This window comes from Heterodontus francisci, chromosome 13 (assembly GCF_036365525.1).
Source record: "Heterodontus francisci isolate sHetFra1 chromosome 13, sHetFra1.hap1, whole genome shotgun sequence".
Classification (NCBI taxonomy): domain Eukaryota; kingdom Metazoa; phylum Chordata; class Chondrichthyes; order Heterodontiformes; family Heterodontidae; genus Heterodontus; species Heterodontus francisci.
In genome coordinates this window covers 34,133,897-34,156,144 of record NC_090383.1, presented here as the reverse complement: position 1 = coordinate 34,156,144, position 22,248 = coordinate 34,133,897, and the positions used below count along the sequence as shown (strand labels likewise).

At 46.3% G+C, this 22,248-nt stretch overlaps 1 protein-coding gene across 2 annotated transcripts in view; it reads left to right on the top strand.

Annotated features, from left to right (window-relative positions):
* The window catches only part of si:ch211-140l13.3 (centromere protein J), a 316,358-nt gene that overhangs the window by 265,856 nt on the left and 28,254 nt on the right, over positions 1-22,248 (top strand). For both annotated transcript variants that reach the window (XM_068045779.1, XM_068045778.1), the window contains exon 16: positions 21,846-21,986. In XM_068045779.1, the coding sequence (XP_067901880.1) occupies positions 21,846-21,986 (141 nt within the window). The remainder of the gene's footprint in view (positions 1-21,845; positions 21,987-22,248) is intronic.

Genomic DNA, 22,248 nt, shown 5'->3' with positions numbered 1-22,248 from the left:
ATTCTGATGAATCTGCACTTCCAAGACCAGTCTATCCTTTCTAACATGTTGCACTCAGAACTGACATAGTACGCCAGATGTGGTCTACCCAGTGTTTTATATAACTGTAGCAAAACTTCTTTATATTCTGGCTCTCTATGTTATAAAGGCTTATATTCCTTTTTGATGTTTTTGTTCTCCCTAACCACTACATTTTATTGATCTGTGTACATGGACCTCTAATTGTCTTTGTACTTCCACTGTTCCTAACTTTTCACCATTTAAAAAATACTCAGATCTATCCTTTTTGATCCAAAATGGATCATCTCACACTCAGGTCTACACAACTTACAATGCTAGCAATCTTGTGTCATTGGTAAACTTGGATATGTGGCTCTCTATTGCATTATCTTAGTCATTAATAAATATAGTGAATAGTTGAGGCCCCAGTACAGATCCTTTTAGGACACCACTTCCTTCCAAATAGAGAACATAACCTATTATCCCTTCGCTCAGCCTTCTATTGCCTAGCTATTCTACTAACATGTCAATAACTTGACTTCAATTCCATGAGCTTTAATTTTAGCCAACAGTCTCTGATATTGAACTTTACTGAATGCTTTCTGGAACTCCATATAAGTAACATCCATAGTCATTCCCCTAGCTTTAGCTATATTAAATGAGGTTCGTTAAACATAACGCTTTACAAATTGGCTCTCTAATCAACTCAAATTTCTCCAAGTGCTCAGTCACTTTGTCCTTAATTATAGATTCCAATGCCTTCCCGACAACAGATGTTAGACTAATAGGTCTCAAATTTCCAGGTTTCTCTCTCTTTCTCACCTTTTTAAAAATGATTTGCAATTTTCTAATCTAAAGGGACAATTCCTGAATTGAGGGAGCTTTGGAAGATTATGACTCAAGCAGCTGCAATTTACTCACCCACTTCCTTCAAAACCCTAGGGTGGAAACCATTAGGGCCTGGGAATTTGTCAGCCTTTAGTGCCATTATTTTTTCTCATTCTGTTACCTTGCTCACGTTAACTTAACTGAGTTCTGGTCTTTGATTCATTATTAGTTTCCCTGGAATGTCAGGTATATCATCTTCTTCCTTTCCTGTGAAGACTGACACTAAATAAGTCTGCCATTTCCTTATTTTCATTTGCAATGTTACCCACATCTGTTTTAAAGGCCATATTACCCTTGACTACTTTTTATTTTCTAATATAGTTTTAAAAACTTTTTGGCCATGAAATTGGGCTCCATAACACCATGGGTGCCAGTGCTACAGAAGCCCCAAAGTGAAATAACGGCGGATGGAACGCTTCCGGCTACTTCCAGCACAGTGTGCCCTAACTGACAGGGCACTAGCATGGACGTGCTGTGTGTGCACCAGAAGCATGCAGAGTTGGCAGTTTGTGACACAAAACAGCCGCTAACAATCTGCCATTTTGGACCATGCAGGTCCAGTTAACACTCTCTCATAACCATTCCAAACTTAACATGTGTTCATGTATTCAGCTGCACAAGGGAACTTCCCACCTGCACTTCAACACTGGGATTATTTAAAGGGATAACCATCCAACTTCGAGGTGAGGTGCTTTTGATTTATTTTTGCTGGCACTGAGTTTGTGGAAGTACTGTGTTTTATTCATGGAGGAGTTTTGCTAACTTATTCAATTTTCAAGGGAATGGTGCCAGATCATGACAAGGAGGTCAGAGGAGTTTTCTGCCCTGTCAAGAGAAAGCCTGTTTCAATTATGAGGGCTATAGATGCAGTCCGTCTTAGGCTGCAGCATGATATGGAAATGGATCTCAGGCAGCAGAGAGGGAAAGTAGTGCACACGGAGAGGAGGACTGTCAGTGGAAGGCCTTTTGGGAGCATTTCCCCTACCTCCACCTCAGCCAGGAATAATCTGTGAGGCACCTGTGTTTCACTAAAGAGGTAATCGCTGAACTGTGCCTACTTCTGCAACCTGACCCGCAGCCACACAGCAGGGCAAATACATGCTGCCAGTAGGCGTCAAGGTCACCGTAGCCCTAAATTTCTACGCTATAGTTAATCCTTCCATGTAGAAGAAACGTCAGCATAATCTCACAGTTCACCATGCATTGCTGCATCAGAGAGGTCACAGAGGCCCTGTACAGAAGAAGAGGGGACTTCGTCTTCTCACTGACCAGAGAGAGAAAAGCAGGAGGAGAGAGCACATGGATTTGTCAGGTTGGCAAGATTCCTAGTGGTTCTGGGTACAATCGACTGAGCACCCAGAGCTCTTTCACAGATGTTCCATAACCGCAAGAGCTACCACTCTATCAATGTCCAGTTGGTGCATGACCATGACTAAAAGATCATCTTGGTCAATGCCTGCTATCCTAGCCGCAGCCATGTCGCCTTCGTCCTACTGCAATCAGCTTTACGTGCCATCTTTGTGCCACATGACAAACCAGAGGTTGGCTGCTCGATAACAAGTGATATCCCTCTACACCTGGCTAATGACTCCTCTTGGCCACCCAACCCTACAAGGACAGCATGCCTATAATGAGAGCCATGCAAAAACAGGGAACCTAATGGAACAAACCATCTGCGTCCTGAAGCAACGGTTCTGCTTCCTGGCCCACTTGGGAGGCACCCTCCAGAACACACCAGAATGTGTGTCCAAGTTTTTTGTGGTCTGCTGTGACCTCCACAACCAGTCTACCATGAGAGCACAGCACTTGCCATCAGGCATTCGGAGACCACTTTGGGAGGAGGAGGAAGAGGCGGCATCTGGACCCCTTTGCCCCGGATGGACTGTCTGTGAGTGTATACTGAGACTCCAGTTCCCCTAGATGTCATCCCACTATCACAGTTGCTCCAAAATTCTCCACCTACCAATCAATGTGCTATGTACAATCACAACATCCCCTTGACCAAAGTCTTGATGAAAAAAAACCCACTAACAAAAAGAAATTCCAGAACAACTTTAGGAACAACATTTCCAATAATATGTACAAAACTAAACTATTCACCCTTGTGAATTCTCTTAGTGCCTGCCGTACAGGTGCCTTTGCTTGTCCTAGCACTCGTATGCAGTGCTATCCCAGTGGCTTCAGTATGGATTCAGTATGCAGGCTGCTGAGTTTCACTTGGAGAGGCTGCACATGGCCTGGCAGGGTGACCTCAAGCAACTCCATGCCTTGAGGGCCCAGCTTCAGCCTGTGCTACCTAGGCATGGACAGCAGAAGTCTGAATTGGCTAACGAAAAGGCAAAAACTAGGACACTGGCGGAATGGCAGTGGTGGGAGCACAAATGTTATCCTGAGAGAGGACAGCAGGTTCATGTACCACATAGCCACTGGATGGCACCTCAGCAATCCTAGTAATCAGTTGGAGAGCAGATTTCTGGACTGCTCTGACAACGTATATGCCCCATTTGAGCATTGGTATCCACAGCTATAATGGCAGCAGTCTGAGCCTGCATGATAGTAAACATGGATCTCATGACCTCAGTCTGCTTCCAATGCAGTACTGAGATGTTGAGTGGCTGCCACCTGTACTGCAATGGAACTGAGACATTGGCCACCAGTTGGTGCATCACAGGTGGGTCCATAAGTGCTGACATGGAGTTGGCCACTGCTTCCACGCTGGATAGGATAGGCTCAAAGCTCTGCATGAAGCCCTGTGCTAACTTGGAGCCAGATACCTCTATGCTCTTTGACAGTGACAAAAGGCTGTCTCACAGACCTGACAACACACCAAACATCTCTGTGTGCATGCCCATCAGCATTCTCCTGTACGGCAAAGTCCCCTGCAGTGGTATTCATCTGTGACCTCACGCTCTGATGACACACATGAACAATCCTTTTCCCCAGCCTGGCTGCAGCCCACTCATGCCTGGAGACTCACCGTGTACAGATCCTGATTCTATATTGCTCTCAAAGCTATGCGCAGTGCTAGTATCTGAGCTGGTGGCTACGAATGTGTCAGATCAAGTGATTGTATTTATTTAGAGATACAGCACTGAAACAGGCCCTTCGGCCCACCGTGTCTGTGCCGACCAACAACCACCCATTTATACTAACCCTACAGTAATCCCATATTCCCTTATCACCTCCCTACACTAGGGGCAATTTACAACGGCCAATTTACCTATCACCTGCAAGTCTTTGATGATGCTTCTTCATTGGAGGTCTAGTGTAGCTATAGCTGTTCCTCAGGAGGCTGCAGTGGCTGGTCAGGCAGCAGGTCTTGGGTATTTGAAAGCAGACGCGCAAGAAGGGGAGGGCTGGGGTGAAGGAATAGGGCTGGGCTGGAAAGCAAGAGATCCATGGTCATACCATCTGCAGCTTGTACTTCATGCAAGATAGCAGGATGAGGGTGAGGTGAGATTTGAGAAGGGGCATACCATCATCCCGAATACCATTGGCGTCGCCAGATGTAACTGACTGCCACAGCCGGCCCCACGATGTGGAAAGCCCTCTCCTCCGGAGAGGCCAGGTGATGCTCCGGTTTTGCTCTCCTGTTTTGGGCCACCTTGTCCTGCAAGAGAAAGGGAAGAATGTCAGCGAGTTTGTTGCAATGTGTTTTGGAGATGTACCTGCCACAGCTGAATTGCTTGAGGCATGTGGAAGCAGAAAGAGGTGGGTGTGAGGCTGGCAGCATTGGTAGGTGTGTGAGGATGAGGTGGAGTATCTGACTGTTAGTCCTGAGTCCTGGGGCAATATTTTGCCTCCAGGTTTGGGAACTGACGTCGGAACCATTTCCGGGTACCGACCCTGCACCGAGAGTGGGTGGGGGTGGTGAGGAAGTAGTCACAGCCCGCAATTTTCTTCAATGTCAACTGCTAACTAGTTGGAGGTTATGTTTGGCAGCCAATTAACGGCGGCATGGGGACAGGGGTTTATAAAGTGCATGCCTGATTTATGTTTGGCAGCCATTACTGAGACTAGGAATCCTGCGGCAAGTAACGCACCTCCTGACTCCCCAAAGCCTGTCCACCATCTACAAGGCACAAGTCAGGAGTGTGATGGAATACTCTCCACTTGCCTGAATGGGTGCAGCTCCAACAACACTCAAGAAGCTCGACACGATCCAAGACAAAACAACTCACTTGATTGGCACCCCATTCACACACATTCACTCCTTCCACCACGGATGCACAGTGGCAGCAGAGTGTACCATCTACAGGATGTACTGCAGCAATGCACCAAGGCTCCTTCAACAGCACCTTCCAAACCAGCGACCTCTAGCACCTGGAAGGACAAGGGCAGCAGATGCATGGGAACACCACCACCTGCAAGTTCCCCTCCAAGCCACACACCATCCTGACTTGGAGCTATATTGCCATTCCTTCACTGTCGCTGGATCAGAATCCTGGAACTCCCTTCCTAACAGCACTGTAGGCATACCTACCCTACATGGACTGCAGCAGTTCAGGAAGGCAGCTCACCTTCTCAAGGGCAATTAGGGATGGGCAAAACACTATGCTTTGTCCAAAACCCTCAGACCAAGATCTGGCTGAAATACTTGCAATCCTCAACACCGCTAGTCGGTCCGGCATTGATTGTAGGTCCTGAGTCAAGATAACCAATCTTGACCCGTCTCCCTGACTGCAGCCCAGTCACTCCGATGTGGCTGCTTTTTATAATAAACTGACTCAGGACTTCTAAGACATATGTTCTTTTATTCGTGCTGTGCTGTGTCCAGCAGGCAAACATCCTTTATTTCACGCCTAGCCCAGATGATTAATTCATACTCGGTGCAAGTCTAGATTTTTTCGTGGCAGGAATAACTCAACCAAATCTTCAGACATCTGATCAGTGCCAACAATACAGTTTTTATGTGGCAAAAATAACTCAAACAAAATCTTCAAACTCTCATATAAAAACAAGAAATGCTGGAATCACTCAGCAGGTCTGGCAGCATCTGTGGAAAGAGAAGCAGAGTTAACGTTTCGGGTCAGTGACCCTTCATCGGAAGGGTCTCAAACTCTCATGTTGTTTAAAACAAAACCTCCTGCTGTTTGAGGCAATACAGTAACCGCACCTGGCTCTAAAGTTGCTGGAAGGTGTGAACGTCTCACCTCTCTCCTGGAGCAGAATCAATCACTGCTACAATGGCCAGATTTCAGTACCATTGTCTATGATGTTAGCCTTAATTATCATATTGATGGCATGTCCCTTGTACCATTGTGCAGGGTCTTCTTCTTCTTCTTTGCCCTCCTTGTCTTGAGAGACAATGGGTAAGCGCCTGGAGGTGGTCAGTGGTCATTGTGCAGGGTAATCAGTCTCTTAATTGCATTAGCCAATGGTGGGTGATGGCTTTTGCTTTGGTACCATTGTTCAATTGAAAGCACTCAGTCAATGTTTGAATTCCTTTTGATGAGCCACTGTCTTTTCTCAATGTCCAAATTAACCCTTTTCTGCCCAGCCTGTGCTGCTGGCTACAGCTTGGCTTTCTGTATTGTAATCCAAACATGAGGTCAAAGCATGTCTGTGGATCTGAATTTTATAGTCCATAAATTTTCCTAGTTGAAGGGGATTCTGATCCTACACATGAAAGCCCAGGCTGAGGAGGAGGAGAAGCAGAAGCCTGGCACCCAGGGCAGGGCTGCCCCACGGTTCACACATGCAGCCCTGGAGGTGATGTTGGAGGCAGTGAGAGAGAGGCGAGAGCGCTTGTTTCCAGAAGGTGGCCGGAGTAGGCCACCCAACCAAACAAAGCAGGCCTGGCTGGAGGTGACAGAAATTGTCAGCAGCCAAAGTGTTGGCTGGAGGAACTGGGTGCAGTGCCACAAGATGTTTTATGACCTTCTTCACTCTGGCAAGGTGAGTGCAATCTGATACCCAGATGACAGGCCTCCAGGTCTGTAGCCACCAGCTGAGCAGCTTGAGGATATATGGGGCTCCTGAACATGGGAGAAATGTTTGCCCAGGGTAATTAGTGATCTGTCAGCAATGTCCAGAGCCCTAGCACTGTTGAGCACCAGGAAGCACTGATAGATGCAGCTTCTTATTTAAATGAGCCAATGGCATTGGTGAGAGAGGCCAACATTGCCATATTTCCCTCTCGTCCTTTCAGGAGAAGAGAAGAGGGCATGTACAGGAGGAGGAGAACCCAGCTCAACAACCTCATGCCCTTGTAATGGAAATTGCCAGAGTGGCCCCACAGGACCAAGTGGGCGATGCTGAGATGGGAATACCTGGAGGAAAGAAAGAAAAGACATTGAATTCTGTAAATGAAGGGGACGGAGTGCATTCCTCCCTGTCCAACAGCATGGCAAAGACTCAGCTGCATTGGGAAGCCACAGCTCTGCAGATGTGTCTGATGTCACAGTCGAGTTTTCATGATCTCCTTCTTGTCTATGCCACAGGGTCTGTCATGGAGGGGGAGCATGCAAGTGCAACAGGATCATTAGGGGCCTGTCAAGAATCTGAGCTGTCACATCATTCATGCATGTCCTCCACCAGTGCAGATACACTCACATCGGTGGGTCCTCGTGTGCAGTTTGAAATGGTGGCACTGGGGTGAAGAGCACGGCACTAGTGAGAAAAGGAGGTGAAAGAGGCAGAGGCAGATGTTGGCAGCCCCCCTTCAGAGGATGGAGGACAGATACAGCCATGCCTAACGCAGTGCAGATGCAGGACCTCTGGAGTCACAAGCAAGGCGGCTCTACTTTGATCAGCAATGCGAGATGTGTACCCGTGTCAGAGTTCTCTGAGGCAGTGTGGGGTCATGGGCTGAGAATGGAGGAGTCCATTCAGTTCGTACATCAACATAGCTCAGAGCTTCGAACGCATGAGCTCCTCCATTGAGAGAATGGCCAACCTCATGGAGAGCTGTATGTGGCAGCACCTGTAGTGGATGCAGGAACAGTGCACTGACATGCACAGAATGCATGCAATGCTCTGTAGCATTGACCGGTCAGTGGCTCTGATGGTGCAAAGATGCATGGAGTGGATGCCTGTTGCACCCAACTGGTGGTCTGCTCCAGCGAACTAGAGCACCATTCAAGGGCTGAGGCAATGACTGATGAGGATGAGAGTGCCACCCATCATGAGACGCCATTATTATCATCAGCCTCCTTGACTCCTCTGATTGAGGGACCATCTATGCAGGAGGCCCCTGTGATGGAGGCTGGCCCTGCATTGACACCAATGCGGCAGTCTCTGGAGATGCTCCCACTGGCACCTCCATGACGAGGATGACCGCCATGTGCATTTCAACTGCAAGCAGACACATGGGAGCAGGCTGCCTCCACCTTATCTGAGGGCCACAAGGGGAGCACCATATAGAAGAGGCCAAGAGCAGAGGCCACTGCATCTGTAAGAGCACTGTAAATGTAATTTATTATCACTGTAAATTTTGAGACATGATCCTGGATGGAAAGAGGGATGAAGTGCTAAAGGGAAGTTGTTCTCTTTGAACAGCGATGGTGAGACCGCTGGATAGATGTGCACCATGCATTTGCAATAAGAGTGGATCTCTTCAAGGTTATGTCTTCAATTGAAGTGTTCTCACAGGCAGATCAAAGTGAGTTCCAGAGCATGCAGTCTTGCTGGATGAGAAGCGCTCATGAAACATGCCGGGATCAGATATGCCCTGGTGTTGACACCATCCTGATGAGAGATTAGACCCCTGCGCAGGCCACCTCCCTGCTCAGCATGGGCACCTTTCTGCTCACATCTTCCTTCTCCTCCTCCTCCTCCTCCTCCTCCAATGAGCTGTGTTGATCTAGTGTCTTACCCGCTTCAAGGTCCATACCTTTCTGGAGGACCATGTTATGGAGAGCACAGCAGAACACTGTTGTGATATTGTTTTTAACTGTTTTGAGTATTAGCTAACATACTGTTGAATACATAAATAGTTTAGAATACATCATCACAGGAAGTGATGTAAGCCAACATGTGATATAACAGTTGGGGCCGGGCCAGTATTTGTCTACAGGCAGCAGGTGTATCTTAGAGCTTTCCTGTAAGTCTGTTATTTTGTAATAAAGAACCCTTCATTCAACTTACCATTCAGCCTCAGATTATTTGGTATATTTGTGTTGAGAAATCAATAACACAATATGGTGGCAGCAGAACACAACAGAGTAGCAGTGATGCAGAGTTGCTCAACATGCCAGTAATGGTGTTCGACGTGGGATGGAGATCACCAGTGTGATATCATGGATGATGGTTTCTCCCATGGAAATCCATAAAGCTTAGGACAACACTGCAGATCGTTGGAGGAAGTGACGGCAGCGTGACACAGGGTCAGATTTGAAGACCATCCTCAAAAAATCAGTACTCCAGGAAAGTGTGAGTACACAAAGGGGGTAGTTTGTTCGAATTATAGCCAGCAGGAAAGGCAGTAATTGGCCGATTCGGGTTTGCAAAATAGAAAGAGAATTGGTTCGAGTCGGGGCTGCGATACAGCACCACCATTATACATTGTGATTCTCCTGCCAAAAGAGCTTCATGGGCGGAGTCTCCCCGATCACAGGCTGAAAGCCCGCACTGCAGCCACAGAGCTCAGGGTGTGACAGAGGTCCAATGCTGCAGGAACAGCAGACCTGCACTCTTTTTTTCCTTCAAGGGAAGCTTTTAAAAAAAAAAGCAATTAAAGGGAAGAGCTCTAGCAGAGAATTCTTATACACAAGAAGTTTGGCACCATGACCACAAAATACCCAGTGATGAACTGGAAGATTCAAGATCTCCTTCACCAGTTCCAACTCTTCAAACAGCTCACAGATTCTGCTTTTTGGATCCTCCAGCCATAGAGCTTGACAAGCAATTACACAATTACAATTAAGATAAAAATTGGCAATGAAGGACTCCATCGCATCAACACTTCTGGACTGTCAGAAGCAGATCAAAAGGACCCATCGCAACTTTAGCCAATGTTAGAAGACCAACTGAAGGTCAAGGTTAATTTCAAGATCCATCGACTGGAACTGAGGGCATACAGACAACAGCCCAAAGGAACCATCAATCAATTTGTCAGCAGATGCCAGGAGAAATGTCTGTGATTTTTCAGATGCAGAATTGTCTGTGAGGATAATAGAGCTTGTTATTAATCCAACCCCAATACAGTATCCCAAAAAGACCTGTTGGTTAATGGAAAATGATACAACACTGAAAGTCTCCTTAAGGAAGGTTGGAAGTACGAAGACATAGCTGCAAGCAAGCAGTGCATACAAGTGCCTCGAGCAGCAGCAACCATAGGCGAGGTAGCCAAGACACCTTGACAGGGCAAAGCATGCGGTAAATGCAGCCTGATGCACCTGCCAAGAAATTGTCCTGCATTCAGGGAGACCTGTAAGGTGTGTGGTCTAAAAGGGCGCTGGGCAAGACTGTGCAGAAGGTCTGGCAATGAGGAATCAGTCAGAAGCTACAGCAAGACACAGCTCAATAAGAAACAGACACCGCCTAGTGGAAAAAACAGAAAAGAGTTTGCCAAAGATCAGTTGAAACAAAAGCATGTCTACGAGTAGGTAAGGACCTGGACAGCAAAGAGGTATTGAAAGCGAACAAGCCCTTCACACGGTGACAGTTGCACACCACATGGCTGCAGTTACACAGCTGGAAGCCTTCACTGAAATCAAAATCATATGCCCAAATAAGAGTGGCAAGCACATGCTATGGCTAAAGGTTGATGCTGGTTGCAAGCACCAACATTTCACCACTTTGGATAATAAAGGATCTGTACCTGGCGAAATGGCTACAGCCAACAAGAGCTAGACACACTGCATTTAATGGTTCACCAATATTCTGCGTGGGAGCACTGACATTGGAGTGCAGATATGGAAATTTTGCACAGTCACCACAGGTCTTCTATGTAGTTGACTCCAATAGTCCAGCAATAGTAGGACTACCTGCATTCAGTGAACTCCGGATCATGACAATTCACGAGATCAATCAGTAATGTGCCAGTGCCAAGATAAATGTGACCCATAGAGTCCATTCAGGGTTTACAACAGACCCGGACAGATTTGCTACTGTGGTCAGTTTTCGAGGAGATGCCATTCTTCATTTGAAAGATGACAGTTCCCTTCATAGATCCAGCACGGATGTGCAGCATCCACATCAACGGCAAGCTAAAAGCTGAGCTTGACATGATGGAATGGCAAAGGATTATTCGCCTTGTTCAGCAACACACTGATTGGTGCAGCTTTATAACCACCGTGATCATGAAAGACGGTACCATCAGAGTATTTCTAGATCCGAGAAGATTAAAGCAAGCAATCAAAAGATGTCCTCACAAAATTCCTACTTTAACTCATAGAATCATAGAAAGTTCACAGCACAGAAAGAGGCCACTTGGCCCATTGTGCCTGCACCGGCTGAAAAACAAGCCCAAATCAAAACCCTAATCCCACTTTCCAGCATTTGATCCGTAGCCCTGCAGGTTATGCCACTTGAGATGCATATCCAGCCACCTTTTAAATGAGTTTAGGGTTTCTGCCTCAACTACCCTTTCAGGCAGTGAGTTCCAGACTCCCACCACCCTCTGAGTGAAAAATAGTTTCCTCATCTCCCCTCTAATCTTTTTACCAATCACTTTAAATCTATGCCCTCGAGACACTGACTTCTCTGTTCAGGTAAATAGGCCCTTCACCTCCACTCTATCCAGGCCTCTCACAATTTTGTGCATTTCAATCAAATCTCCCCTCAGCCTTCTCTGTTCCAAAGAGAACAACCCCAGCCTATCCAATCTTTCCTCGTAGCTGCATTTTTCCAGTCCCAGCAACATCCTCATAAATCTCCTTTGGAAAGTTAAATCCAAGATTTGCGAGAGCCAAGTTTTTCTCGCAGTTAAACACGATACATGGATACTGGTCAGTTCACTTTTCTGAAGACTCACCAGAAATTAACAATTTTCAGAACACCATTTCGAATATATTGCTTTTTACGCTTACCATTTGGTCTGTCAATAAGTCAAGACCTGTTCAAACAGCATAAGGATCGCATCACTGGAAATGTTCTTGGATGTGCTTGCATAGCAGATGACATAGCAGTCATGGGAAATACTAAAGAAGAGCATGACAAGAATCTTCGCACCTTAATGGAAACAGCCAGAAGAGAAGATCATGTGTTTAATAGCAAAAAATGTGCTATTAATGTGAGACACATCAGCTTTTATGGCTCAGTCTACTCTAATACAGGGATAAGACCTAATCCCAGTAAGGTTGAAGATATGCAATCAATTCCTACTTCTCAAGACAAGGAAGATTTACAGAGATGTTCAAACTTATTCAATTTTTTGGCATGACATATCTCAAATCTTGCGAAGAAAGCATCACCGCGTGAGCTTCTCAAGATAAATGTAATTTTTGTGGCAGAAGATCATCAGTATGCATTTGATTCTCTGAAACAGTCTCTATCTACAGAAGTATGTTTGCAATATTACGACCCAAGAAAAGAAATTACACTTGAGGTAGATGCTTCGCAAAATGGTCTTGGAGCATGTCCATTTCAAGAAAGTAGACGTAGATAGGCACAGTCTCCTGCAGCCACTGATTCTCTGACATGTCCAGGTAGCTTCTTCTTGGGCAGCACACTCAATGTTGAGAGTAAGGCCGCCGTTGCTTTCCTGCCCCTCATTCCTCTCCTCTGCCCTCCTCAGTCCCTGGGCTCTGCATCTGCTCCTGAGGATGTTGCTCCTCATCGCTACTCAACCCTAACTCTGAGTACCTTAATCCCATATCCAGCTGTTGCCATGCTTGTGGTCAGCTGCACTAACAAAGCTTACTGGACCCTCCCCCTCTGCCTTAGGCCCCATGATCCCTGGAGAGTCACGACCCCATCACTGCCCAAGCATGCATGGACCACTTGCTCCACTAACTCTGATCACCCGATGGCACCTGGGCGCTAATGGATGAGTGTCCCTCTGAGCTGTGCACCCTGTTATGGGCCCACCTAATTGAATGGTGCAGCCACGATTGGTGCTGCCACCGTCTTCCACTTGGACTGTTCCTGATCCATTGTGTAACTTGTGCACCTCCACAAGAATTAAAACCTGGCCCTTAACTGACAACAAGCTCATCGACAAGATCAATTGGCCTATTATCTGAATAGGGTGGGCTGTTGGGTCAGACCTTCCCCCCTACTGAGCAAAACTGCTGGCTGGTGATGACATACTGGCACGATGACTGGGAGCACTCATTTTCGCATCTGCCCATCTCTGTACTCACCCCCATCTCAGGGCAAAAACCTGTCCTGATTGCTATAAATTGCTGGTAAGTGTATGATGGTTTATGCAGTGAGAGGCTGGTAGAGCAATGAGTAGGAGATGTCATGTGAAGATGCATTCACTGACTTACATCACCCATGTGAGGTTAATATATAAAACTTTTATTTAGGTAAAGACCCCAATCTGTCCTTCTGCCCTGATGCTGTCTTTCTTATCCCATTTAACATAACAGATTTCTTATTTGTCACTCCTGCTTCAATTATTTTAGTTAGTTTTGTATTCCCTTCACCTAGAATATCTACAGTACTGTTTTTGATCTAAAACTCTACTCTTTTTGGTTTTTATGCTATCATTTTTAGTATTCTTTCTGTCTGAGCCCTCGCCCCCATTTTTAATTTAAAGTCCTTTTTACCATCCTATCTTTCTTTAGGAGTGCAATCGAGTTTCTCTCTCCTGTACCCCTCCTCCAGATTCTCCCCCCTCCCCCACCAACCAATTAAAGGGTGAAACCACTATTAATTTTGGCTGGCCCAGTTCTTGACAAGATCTATTTGCAGAGGTGGAAAAGGAAATGGGATATTAGTGTGATTTTTTAAAAATCTGTTTCATGAACGTGGGCATTGCTGGCAAGATCAACAGTTGTTGTCCATCCCTAATTGCCCTCGAGAAGGTGGTGATGAACTGTTCTTGAACCACTACAGTCCATCTGGTGCGGGTACACCCACAGTGCTGTTAGTGAGGGAGTTCCAGGATTTTGATCCAGTGACAGTGAAGGGACGACGATATGCTTCCAACTCAGGATGGTGTGTGGCTTCAAAGGGAACGTGCAGATGGTGATGTTCCCACATGTCTGCCGCCCTTGTTCTTCTGGGTAGAAGAGGTTGCAGGTTTGGAAGGTGCATTGCAGGGCTGGAGAAAAAGGATGTCCCAGAGGGTTCGAGGACAGAATCAATTTGGCTAGAGCTAAGGAACAAAAACGGTACGGTTACATTGCTCGGAGCTGTCTATAGGCCACCAGCTAGTGGGAAGGACGTGGAGGAAGAAATTTGCAAGGAAATTACAGAGAGGTGCAAAAATTAGAGGGTAGTTGTAAAGGGGGACTTTAATTATCCAAACATAGACTGGGATAATAGTAGTGTAAAGTTCAGTGAGGGGCAAGAGTTTCTAGAGTGTGTTCAGGAAAAATTTCTACAACGAGAAAGGAGGCACTGCTAGACCTGGGCCAAGTGGATCAAGTATCAGTCGGAGAGTGTTTAGGAGATGGTGATCATTGTATCATAAGGTTTAGGCTAAATATGGAAAAGGACAAAGAGCAATCCGAGTAAGAATAATTAACTGGGGGAAGGCCAGTTTCTATAGGGTAAGAATGGAGCTGGGGTGAATAAATTGGAGTCAAAAGTTGGCGGTAAACTGGTAGATGAATAATGGGCTACCTTCAAAGAAGAGATAGTTCGGGCACAATCAAGGTATGTTCCCTCGAAGGGGAAAAGTAGGGCAAACAAATCCAGAGCTCCCTGGATGGCAAAAGAGGTAGAGATTAAGATAAAGAACAAAAAGTATGCTTATGACAGATTCCAGGTAGAAAATACTATTGAGAACTAGGCTGCATATAAAAGGTCCAGAGAGGAAGTGAAAAAGCAAATAAGAGAAGCAAAGCAAGAGCATGATAAGAGACTGGCAGCTAGCATTAAAGGAAATCTCAAAGTTTTCTATAGGTATATAAATAGTAAAAGTGTGGTAAAAGGAGGAGTGGGGCCAATTAGGAACCAGAAAGCGGATTTACACATGGAGGCAGAGGGAACAGCTGAGGCATTAAATGAATACTTTGCATCTGTCTTTACCAAGGAAGAAGCTGCAATCAGAAAATATTAAAAGAGGAGGTAAGTCAGACACTAGAGGGTTTTAAAATTGATAAAGAGGAAGTTTTAAATAGGCTGTCTGTACTTAAAATGGATAAAAAACCAAGGCCAAATGAGATGCATCCAAGGATACTGAGGGAAGTGAGGGTGGAAATCGCAGAGGCACTGGCCATAATTTTTCAGCCTTCCTCAGACTTGGGCTGGTGCCAGAGGACTGGAGAATTGCAAACGTTACACCCTTGTTCAAAAAAGGGTGTAAAGATAAGCCCAGCAATTACAGGCCAGCCAGGGAGGCGGAGTAGTGGTATTGTCACTGGACCAGTAGCCCAGAGACCCAGGGTATTGCTCTGGGGACATGCGTTCAAATCCCACCACAGCAGAAGGTGGAATTTGAATTCAATTAATAAATCTGGAATTTAAAGCTAGTCTAATGATGGCCATGAAACCATTGTTGATTGTTGTAAAAACCCATCTGGTTCACTAATGTCCTTTAGGGAAGGAAATCTGCTGTCCTTACCTGGTCTGGCCTACATGTGACTCCAGACCCACAGCAATGTGGTTGACTCTTACATGCCCTCTGAAATGGCCTAGCAAGCCACTCAGTTGTATCTAATTGCTACAAAGTCAATAAAAAGGAATGGGAAGTATATAGTAAATGGCAGAACCCTGAGGAGTATTGACAGGCAGAGAGATCTGGGCGTACAGGTCCACAGATCGCTGAAAGTGGCAACGCAGGTGGATAAGGTAGTCTGGAAGGGATACGGCATGCTTGCCTTCCTTGGTCGGGGCATAGAGTATAAAAATTGGCAAGTCACGCTGCAGCTGTACAGAACCTTAGTTAGGCCACACTTGAAATATTGCGTGCAATTCTGGTCGCCACTCTACCAGAAGGATGTGGAGGCTTTGGAGAGGGTACAGAAGAGGTTTACCAGGATGTTGCCTGGTCTGGAGGGTATTAGTTATGAAGAGAGGTTGGATATAGTCGGATTATTTTCACTGGAACGACAGAGGTGGAGGGGCGACATGATAGAGGTTTACAAAGTTATGAGTGGCATGGACAGAGTGGATAGTCAGAAGATTTTTCCGAGGGTGGAAGAGTCAGTTACTAGGGGACATAGGTTTAAGGTGCGAGGGGCAAAGTCGAGAGGGGATGTGCGAGGCAAGTTTTTTACACAGAGGGTGGTGAATGCCTGGAACTTGCTGCCGGGGGAGATGGTGGAAGCAGGTACAATAGCGACGTTTAAGAGGCATCTTGACAGATAGGATGGGAATAGAGGGATACGGACCCCGGAAGTGCAGAAGGTTTTAGTTTAGACAGGCATCAAGATCGGCGCAGGCTTGGAGGGCCGAATGGCCTGTTCCTGTGCTGTACTGTTCTTTGTTCTTTGAAACCGGACGGACCACCCAGCATTGTCCTAGGCACCGGAAACGACAATGGCAAAACCAGCCCTGTCGACCCTGCAAAGTCCTCCTTACTAACAACTGGGGGCTTATGCCAAAGTTGGGAGAGCTGTCCCACAGACTAATCAAGCAACAGCCTGACATAATCATACTCATGGAATCATACCTGACAGACAATGTCCCGTGCCAAAGTTGGGAGAGCTGTCCCACAGACGAGTCAAGCAACAGCCTGACATAGTCATACTCACAGAATCATACCTGACAGACAATGTCCCAGACACTGCCATCACCATCCCTGGGTATGTCCTGTCCCACCAGCAGGACAGACCCAGCAGAGGTGGCGGCACAGTGGTATACAGTAGGGAGGGAGTTGCCCTGGGAGCCCTCAACATTGACTTTGGACCCCATGAAGACTCATGGCATTAGGTCAAACATGGACAAGGAAACCTCCTGCTGATTACCACCTACCGCCCTCCCTCAGCTGATGAATCAGTACTCCTCCATGTTGAACACCACTTGGAGGAAGCAAGGGTGGCAAGGGCACAGAATGTACTCTGGGTGGGGGACTTCAATGTCCATCACCAAGAGTGGCTCGGTAGCACCACTACTGACCGAGCTGGCCGAGTCCTAAAGGACATAGCTGTTAGACTGAGTATGCGGCGGGTGGTGAGGGAACCAACAAGAGGGGAAAGCATACTTGACCTCGTCCTCACCAATCTGCCTGCCGCAGATGCATCTGTCCATGACAGTATTGGTAGGAGTGACCACCGCACAGTCATTGTGGAGACGAAGGCCCGCCTTCACATTGAGGATACCCTCCTTCGTGTTGTGTGGCACTATCACCGTGCTAAATGGGATAGATTTCGAACAGATCTAGCAATGAAAAACTGAGCATCCATGAAGCACTGTGGGCCATCAGCAGCAGCAGAATTGTACTTAACCACAATCTGTAACCTCATAGCCTGGCATATCCCCCATTCTACCATACCAACAAGCATCTTCCCCTCCCTTCCCCTGTCAGCATTCCGAAGGGATCGTTCCCTCCGCGACACCCTGGTCCACTCCTCCATTACCCCCACCACCTCGTCCCTGTCCCATGGCACCTTCCCCTGCAATCACAGGAGGTGTAATACCTGCCCATTTACCTCCTCTCTCCTCACTATCCCAGGCCCCAAACACTCCTTTCAGGTGAAGCAATTTACTTGTACTACTTTCAATGTAGTATACTGTATTCGCTGCTCACAATGTGGTCTCCTCTACATTGGGGAGACCAAGCGCAGACTGGGTGACCACTTTGCGGAACATCTCCGCTCAGTCTGCAAGCAGGACCCTGAGCTTCCAGTTGCTTTCCATTTCAACACTCCTCCCTGCTCTCATGCTCACATCTCTGTCCTGGGATTGCTGCAGTGTTCCAGTGAACATCAACGCAAGCTCAAGGAACAGCATCTCATCTATCGATTAGGCACACTACAGCCTGCCGGACTGAACATTGAGTTCAATAATTTCAGAGCATGACAGCCCCCATTTTACTTTCATTTTTAGTTATTTTTTCTTTTTTTCTTTTTTACGTTTTTTACAATCTTTTTTTTGCATTTATTTCATTTCATCTTAGTTTGTTCAGTTTGCTTACCCACAGATATTTTTCAGGTTTGCACTTGCTGCTGTTCAATATTCAGTCCGTTAACACTTAATCTGCACTAATGCTTTGTCTTTCAACACACCATTGTTTGCCTTTGCTCCATGACCTTTTGGTCAGCTATGTGGCCTTGTCTAATCTACACCTTCTCCTTTGTTATCTCTTGCCCCACCCCCACCTCCCTTGCTTATAACGTATGACTTTTCTAATATTTGTCAGTTCAGAAGAAGGGTCACTGACCCGAAACGTTAACTCGGCTTCTCTTTTCACAGATGCTGCCAGACCTGCTGAGTGGTTCCAGCATTTCTTGTTTTTATTTCAGATTTCCAGCATCCGCAGTATTTCGCTTTTATTATAGCCAGGAGACCAACACTGGTTCAATGAAGAGTGCAGGAGGGCATGCCAGGAGCAGCACCAGGCATACCTCAAAATGAGATGTCAACCTGGTGAAGCTACAACACAGGACTATCTGCATGCCAAACTGCATAAGCAGCATGCGATAGACAGATCTAAGCGATCCCATAACCAATGGATCAGATCTAAGCTCTGCAGTCCTGCCACATACAGCTGTGAATGGTGATGGACAATTAAACAACTAACTGGAGGAGGTGGCTCCACAAATATCCCCATCCTCAATGATGGGGGAGTCCAGCACATCAGTGCATAAGATAAGGCTGAAGCATTTGCAACAATCTTCAGCCAGAAGTGCCAAGTTGATGATCCATCTCGGCCTCCTCCTGAAGTCCCCAGCATCACAGATGCCAGACTTCAGCCAATTCACTTCACTCCGCATGATATCAAGAAACAACTGAAGGCACTGGATACTGCAAAGGCTATGGGCCCTGACGATATTCCAGAAATAGTACTGAAGACCTGTGTTCCAAAACTAGCTGCGCCCTTAGCCAAGCTATTCCAGTACAGCTACAACATTGGCATCTACCCTGCAATGTGGAAAATTGCCCAGTCCAACCCAGCCAATTACTGCCCCATCAACCTACTCTCAATCCTTAGTAAAGTAATGGAAGGTGTCATCAACAGTGCCATCAAGCGGCACTTGCTTAGCACTAACCTGCTCCGTGATGCTCAGTTTGGGTTCCGCCAGGGCCACTCAGCTCCTGACCTCATTACAGCCTTGGTTCAAACATGGACAAAAGAGTTGAACTCAAGAGGTAAGGTGAGAGTGACTGCCCTTGACATCAAGGCAGCATTTGACCGAGTATGGCATCAAGGAGCCCTAGCAAAACTGAGGTCAATGCGAATCAGGGGGAAAACCCTCCGCTGGTTGGAGTCATACCTAGCACAAAGGAAGATGGTTGTGGTTGTTGGATGTCAATCATCTGAGCTCCAGGACATCGCTGCAGGGGTTCCTCAGGGTAGTGTCCTCGGCCCAATCATCTTCAGCTGCTTCATCAATGACCTTCCTTCAATCATAAGGTCAGAAAGTGGTGATGTTCGCTGATGATTGCACAATTTTCAGCACTATTTGTGACTCCTCAGATACTGAAGCAGTCCGTGCAGAAATGCAGCAAGGCTTGGACAATATCCAGGCTTGGGCTGATAGGTGGCAAGTAACATTCGTGCCACACAAGTGCCAGGCAATGACCATCTCCAACAAGAGAGAATCGAACCATCACCCCTTGACATTCAATGGCATTACCATCGCTGAATCCCCCACTATCAACATCCTGGGGGCTACCATTGACTAGAAACTGAACTGGAGTAGCCATATAAATACTGTGGCTACAAGAGCAGGTCAGAGGCTAGGAATCCTGCGGCGGGTAACTCACCTCCTGACTCCCCAAAGTCTGTCTACCATCTACAAGGCATAAGTTAAGAGTGTGATGGAATACTCTCCACTTGCCTGGATGGGTGCAGCTCCAACAACACTCAAGAAGCTCGGCACCATCCAGGACAAAGCAGCCCGCTTGATTGGCACCCCATCTACAAACATTCTCTCCACCACCGACGCACAGTGGCAGCAGTGTGTGCCATCTACAAGATGCACTGCAGCAACGCACCAAGGCTCCTTAGACAGCACCTTCCAAACCCGCGACCTCTACCAACTGGGAGGACAAGGGCAGCAAATGCATGGGAACGCCACCACCTGCAAGTTCCCCTCCAAGTCACACACCATCCTGACTTGGAACTATATCGCCATTCCTTCACTGTTGCTGGGTCAAAAGTCTGGAACCCCCTTCCTAGCAGCACTGTGGGTGTACCAACCCCTCATGGACTACAGCAGTTTAAGAAGGCAGCTCACCACCACCTTCTCAAGGGCAATTAGGGATGGGCAATAAATGCTGGCTTGGCCAGCGATGCCCACATCCCATGAATGAATTAAAAAAAAGTTTAACTTTGGTGTTGGGAAAACGTCTAGAAAAATTAATTCAGGACAAAATCAATGGTCACATGGACAAATGCGAGTAATTAAGGAAAGGCAGCATGGATTTCTTAAGGGAAAATCATGTTTAACTAACTTGCTGGAGTTTTTTGAGGAGGTAACAGAGAGGGTTGATGAGGTCAATGCTGTTGATGTGATGTACATGGACTTTCAAAAGGCATTTGATACAGTTCCACAAAACAGACTTTTGAGCAAATGTATAGCTCATGGAATAAAAGGGATGGTAGCCACATGGATACAAAATTGGCTGAGTGACAGGAAACAACGAATAGTGGTTAATGGATGTTTTTCAAGCTGGAGGAAGGTTTGTAGTGGAGTTCCCCAGGAATCAGTGTTGGGACCCTTGCTTTTCCTGATATATATTAATGACTTAGACCTTGGTGTGCAGGGCACAATTTCAAAGTTTGCAGATGATATGAAACTTGGAAGCATTGTGAACTGTGAGGAGGATAGGGTAGAACTTCAAAAGGACATGGACAAGTTGGTGGAATGGGCAGACAGGTGGCAGATGAAGTTCAATGCAGAGAAATGTGAAGTGATTCATTTTGGTAGGAAGAACATGGAGAGACAATATAGAATAAAGGATACAATTCTAAAGGGGGTGCAGGAGCAGAGGGACCTAGGTGTATATGTGCATAAGTCATTGAAGGTGGCAGGACAGGTTGAGAGAGCAGTTAATAAAGCATATCGTATCCTGGGCTTTATTAATAGCGGTAAAGAGTACAAGAGCAAGGAAGTTATGTTGAACTTGTATAATACACTAATTCGGCCTCAGCTGGAGTACTGCATCCAGTTCTGGGCGCTGCACTTTAGGAAAGATGTGAGGGTATTGGAGAGAGTACAGAAAAGATTCACGAGAATGGTTCCAGGGATCTGGAATTTCAGTTATGAAGATAGATTGTAGAAGTTGGGACTGTTTTCCTTGAAGAGAAGGCTGAGGCGATTTGGTAGAAGTAGTCAAGATCATGAGAGGTCTGGACAGAATAGATCGAGAAAAACTGTTCCCACTTGTGAAAGGATTGAGAACGGGAGGGCATAGATTTAAAGTATTTGGTAAGAGAAGAAAAAGCGACATGAGGAAAAACTTTTTCCCGCAGCGAGTGGTTTAGGGTCTGGAATGCGCTGCCTGAGAACGTGGTGGAGGCAGGTTCAATTGAAGCATTCAAAAGGGAATTAGACAGTTATATGAAAAGGAAGAATGTGCAGGGTTACGGGGAGAAGGCAAGGGAACAGAACTGCGGGAATTGCTCTTTCAGAGTGCTGGTGCGGACATGATGGGCCGAATGGCCTCCTTCTGCACTGTAACAATTCTGATTCTGTGAAATAATATATCAGTTACAAAAGTACAACCACAAAATGTACCACAAAACTACCTATTGTGTTGAAATGACTACCTATCTATTTTACTTCCAGTTGGAACAGTTCCTGACAAATGGAAATCGAATCATCACCTTTCGGAATGGCACAAGAAAGGAGGTCGGTGCAGATGGCCAATCTGTCACTATCACATTCTTCAATGGAGATGTGAAACAGTTCATGCCAGACCAGAAAGTGGTATGTGCAAATGCTGTCTACCATAGTTATTACAGGCCTAAGAAAGCTGTACAAACTAATTAAATTGCTAAAAGAAAAACCGTATCACTGCTTTTGAGATCATTATCTAGGATGTGCTTAAAATTCATGTTTCCAAAACTCACCAGACCTGCAGTAAATATCAACCCTTATGTTTCTCAGTGTCTAATATCTCTATGTTTTTGCAATGTAAAAAATATAAAACACACAGCTATCATACCCTGATCTTTATATTCAATCCTGA